At 61.1% G+C, this 4939-nt stretch overlaps 1 protein-coding gene across 1 annotated transcript; it reads left to right on the top strand.

The window, feature by feature from the left end:
- The first annotated feature begins 448 nt into the window (after nt 1-448).
- LOC117885377 (ribonuclease-like) lies at nt 449-793 on the top strand. Its single transcript, XM_034786691.1, has one exon. It carries the CDS (start codon nt 449-451, stop codon nt 791-793), a length of 345 nt encoding a protein of 114 aa, XP_034642582.1.
- Nucleotides 794-4939: the final 4146 nt, after the last annotated feature.

The following is a 4939-nucleotide window of genomic DNA, read 5'->3' as shown; positions in this document are numbered from 1 at the left end:
CCCTGTTTCTTAGGATGAGGATTTCCAAGGGCCCCCCGGAGTCTGCAGGCCAAACCCTGGGGTGTGTCCATGGGACTTGGGCCCCCAGAGGGAGCTGAAGAACCCAACTGGAACTTCTCTCTGCTCAGTTTCCCCACCTGTAACCGGGGGGAAGAAGAACCCTTTCCTTCCCTGCTTCCTGCGCAGCGTGAGCTCTGCCTGCATTTCACTCTGTGCCTGGGACACTCAAAGCTGAAAGGGGCCCTGATCTCGTCCGTGCAGCACCTGGCACAATGGGGCCCCCGATCTCGGTCAGGGTAATGAGGCTTTAGGGATAGAATGGACTGGCAGGGGGAGGGGTTCAGGCCGAGGAGGTTCCATGAAGGAGGCAGATCCCCACCCCGCGCTGTCTCCATCCATTTCCCCCCTCTCCCTAGTTCAGGTCAATCCAGTGACAGACACTGCCATGATGCCGAGGGGATCCTGCCCCTTGCTCTTCTTGACCCTCATCCTGCTGGCCGCCTGCCTGGCCCAGTTCAGACCGCCCAACAGCTTCCAGTGGTTCGTGAGAGAACAAGTTGATTTCCCCAAGACCAGCGCCACCAATGACCATCGCTACTGCAACGTCATGATGCCACGCTGGAACTTGACCACCCCTTTCTGCAAATCCACCCACACCTTCACCCACGCCCCCGCCAGCCAGCCCCAGGCCATCTGCGGCCATGGTGGGACATCTCACAGATGCTACCACTGTGACAGTAAGTCAGGCTTCTGCTTCACCACCTGCCGGGTGGTGCCTGCCTGTATGTACTGAGGCAGAGCCAACACCAACAGGATCCGCCTGACCTGCAGCCAGGGAAGGCACATGAGCTTTGACAGAGTCCTGTAGAGCCCAGGTGCTGACCATGGGTAGGGGGTCCCCTGCTGCCCCTTTCGCTCCTGGACAGCCCTCTGTTGCTGCGGGCTCTTCTGTCCCGTCCTGCCCCTCCTGGACAGCACCCACGATAAGTCTCCACAGGGACATTCAGCATCTCCCCTTATCCCACAGGCCGGCAGCTTGGGGCCTGCGGGAGGGTTTCCCACACTGGGTGCCCAGTTCCCATCCACACAAGTGAAAATGCAGGCACCCAGCCCCCACGACTGGCACTGAGACTCTCAGCCTGAGCCCAGCCCCCACCTCGCTGGGTGCCCATCATACAATACAGCCACCCCTTCCTATCCCATGTCCATTGGGTATCGGGGGCAGGTTGTGGGGAGAAGATTGTCCCAGGCGGGGACCTGGAAGCTGTCACTGAGTTTTGTTTCATTGCTGCTTCTTGCAATAAAACACTTTCCTGCCAATGCAGAACCAGTCGGTGTGTTTGGGGATCTGGGGGCATTTTAGGGCTCTCAATGGGGCCTGTTTGCCTTGCTGAGCCTGACGCTGAGCCGTGAGGTGTGGAGTGATAAGGAAAAACTCCAGGAAGAAACAAAACCCGTAGAGGGAGGGGTGTCCTGTTTAGGGTACAGACAATGGGGTCAGGAGGTGTCACGGGGGGACTGAGACGCACCCTGATCCTTCCCTGAGGAGACAAATCTCAGCTTGGCCTGTCTCTGAAAGGAGGATCCCAGCCAGCATGTCTGGACAGTGCTGCAAAGACTGTGGGTGGGAAAACTTCATCAGTCAGGAACGTGTCCACTTAGCTCTCTCTCGGCTCTACCAGGTGGACTCTGGGTTTAGTTCCCACATAGTCTTTTGTTTCCAGTACTTTTCCTTGCGATTCCACCAATCGCCCCCTGGATTAAATAAACTTCCCTTGGATTTCAGTGTAACCCACACCAGCGTTGTGCGTCCAGGGAGGGGCCTGAGGAGCTGGGGCCCTGTCCCTCTGCCGGCAGTGGGTCTGTGAATGCCGTGTGTGCCGAAGAGCCGAGGCTGGGCACCGCAGAGGGACGCTCGGGGGTTGGCGTGTGCCTGTTGCTCCAGAAGAATGGCCAGACTGGGTCAGACCAACGGGCCAGAGGTCTGTCTCTGACAGCGGACGGTGCCAGATGGTTCAGGGGGAATGAACAGACCAGGGCAATTATCGAGTGATCCATCCCCTGCCAGCCAGGCCCATCTTCTGGCTTCTGCTCAACGCATAGGGACAGCGGCGCCCGCGTACACCGAGAGGGGCGGGTTTGTGTCACCTGTGGCCAACGGATTCAGGTAGCTGCCCCCAGCTGGCACAGACCCTTCTGCTAAGGGTAGAGGGTGGCTCACGGCCCTGGGCACCCTGGTGTGGGGCAAAGTGGGAACAGAGGTGAACACAGCACCTGGCAGGAGTAGGGAATGAGGGACCCTAGTATGGAGAGAGGGCACTGGGGGCACATGGAGGCCCTGGCAGGGAAGAGATTGGAGGGAGATGCGAGGACCTCTGGGTAAGGGCTCTGGGGTTATGAAAACTTCCCCTGTGTGTACAGGGTTTTCCCAGCCGTCACATGACAGCAGCCTGCCCCAGACCGCGGAGCTAGAGGGGATCGTGTCCGACACCTGCGACATCCCAACCACCAACCAACACCCGGCGAGCCAGAGGGGCTTTGGCAGGGTGGGGCGGGCACTCGGGAGTTGCTCCCTGGTCAGGATGGGGTGGGGCCCAGATCTGAGCCAGCCCTAGGACTGTGGGGGTGTCAAAGGCCCGAACCTGTAAGCACCGGCGGACACTGCAGGGGGGATGGGACAGGAGCCGGCACAGAGTTGGCCTGGCAGGGCCCCCACAACCGGTGCCAGTGCAGAGGGGTGGCTGGGAACCGGTCCTGGAGACAGCCCCTCCCTGGCCGTTATCTGTGGTGTCTGGGTTGTTCAGGGGGAAAAGACAGAGAAGAAACAGAGCCTCAGACTGGACAGTGTATCCAGCCATCCCGGCCTGTCCCAGATAATCCTGGGCCCAGCCAGCCCAGCCTGCGCCGCATCTCCCTTGGCCTAGCCAGCCCGACCTGTGCTGCATCCTCCTTGGCCCAGCCAAACCGGCCTGCCCTGCATCCCCCTTGGCCCAGCTGGCCTGGTCTGCCCCAGATCCCCTCTGGGCCCAGCCTCCCCTACTCCAACAGGACACATCAGGGGATCAGATGGCGACACGTTCAGCTGGTGAGAAAGCCCCAGATCAGCCAGACACAGGGACAAATGCACCTCGGGCCCAGAGTGACACACAAACACTGACAACACACTGACACACACACACACATGAGCACACATGCATACTGGGGTTGCCAAATTTCTACTCACACAAAACTGAACACCCTTTCCTTGCCCCCTGCCCTGCCCCTTCTCCAAGGCCCTGACCCCGCTCACTCCATCCCCCCGTCTCTCGCTCTCCCCACCCTCACTCATTCGCTCATTTTCACTGGGCTTGCTCAGGGGTATGGGGTGTGGGAGGGGGTGAGGGCTGGGGTTGTGGGCTCTGGGGTGGGGCCAGAAATGAGGGGTTCAGGGTGCAGGAGGGGGCTCCAGGCTGGGGCAGGGGGTTAGGGTGCAGGGGGGGTGAGGGATCTAGCTGGGGGTGTGGGCTCTGATGTGGGGCTGGGGATGAGGGATTTGGGGTACAGGAGGGGGATCAGGGATGGGGCAGGGGTTGGAGTGCGGGGGTGTGTGTGACGGCTACAGCTGGGGTTGCAGACTCTGGGGTGGGGCTGGGGATGAGGGGTTTGGGGTGAAGGGAGGGTGCCCCAACCTGGGACTGAGGGGTTTGGAGGGCAGGAGGGGGATCAGGGCTGGGATAGGGGGTTGGGACACGGGGCCGGGGGAGTTAGGGCTCCGGCTGGGGTTACAGGCTCTGAGTAGGGCTGGGAATGAGGGCTTTGGGGTGCAGGAGGGTGCTCCAGGCTGGGACTGAGGGGTTCGGAGGAGGATCAGGGCTGGGGCAGGGGGTTGGGGTGCAGGAGGGCATCAGGGGTGCAGGCTCCGGGCAGCGCTTACCTCAAGGAGCTCCCAGAAGCAGCAGCATGTCTCCACTCTGGCTCCTATGTGGAAGCATAGTCAGGTGGCTCTGTGTGCTGCCCTGTCTGCAGGCGCCACCCCCGCATCTCCCATTGCCCGTGGCTCCTGGCCAATGTAAGCTGAGGGGGCGGTGCTTGGGGCGGGGGACCCGGAGGGAGGACATGCTGGCTGCTTCTGGGGAGCCGCGCGGTGGGGAGGCTAGCAGGGAGACTGCCAGCCCTGCTGCGTGGTGCCGCCAACCAGACAGTCAATGGCCCAGTCAGTGGACATCTGGTCACCCTAATGCATACACATGCACTTTGTGTGCGCGCGCGCACACACACACACACTGCACAGACACACGCCTGCTCATATATACTCTGGCTACGTCTCTCTCTCTCTCTTGCTCACATGCACACTGCAGGACTGGGACACACACCCAAGAGAGACAACCGTGCCCCTGCAGCCCTCGCCCTTTCACCAGGCCCTGGGGCTCAGGTGGCACCAGGAGGGCAGGACTAGCTCCTACTGGCTCTGCTGGGCATGGGCGTCTCTAGCAGCCAGGCCTGCCCTTCCCCTGGCTGGGAACCTGGGCAGGGACTGACTGGGGCAGAGGGTTGTTGTTATGGGGTACCAGGGCATCAGTAAGAGGGTAGATTCACTGGGGCACCAGACCCGTGCGGTTAGAGGGTCTGGGAGCCAGGACTTATGTGTTCTGTTCCTGGCTCTGGGAGGGGAGTGGGGTCTAGTGGTAAGAGCAGGGGGACTGGGAGCCAGGACTTCTGGGTTCCATTTCCATTCTTGGAGAAACCTTGGGTTGAGGATCACAGGGGCAGGAGCACCAGGCACTGGGGCTGGTGGGTTCTGAGTGTCAGAGGACCCTGCCCTGTGCCCACTTCCCCCCTAATTCCCTGCCCCACTGAGCATCTCTGGGCCCTTCAGTGGGAGAAGCTCCCTCACCCCAACTGCCCAGTCAGACTCTATATAAGGACACCCAAAGGGGAAGGAGACTCAGGGACTCTCAGC

The sequence above is a fragment of the Trachemys scripta genome, chromosome 12 (genome assembly GCF_013100865.1).
Source record: "Trachemys scripta elegans isolate TJP31775 chromosome 12, CAS_Tse_1.0, whole genome shotgun sequence".
NCBI classification, from domain to species: Eukaryota; Metazoa; Chordata; order Testudines; family Emydidae; genus Trachemys; species Trachemys scripta.
The sequence above is the reverse complement of the archived record's forward strand: the minus strand, read 5'-3'. Positions and strand labels throughout refer to the sequence as shown.

Coding starts and splice junctions, on each gene's coding strand:
- LOC117885377 (XM_034786691.1), top strand. CDS start 449: ATGCCGAGGGGATCCTGCCCCTTGCTCTTCTTGACCCTCATCCTGCTG.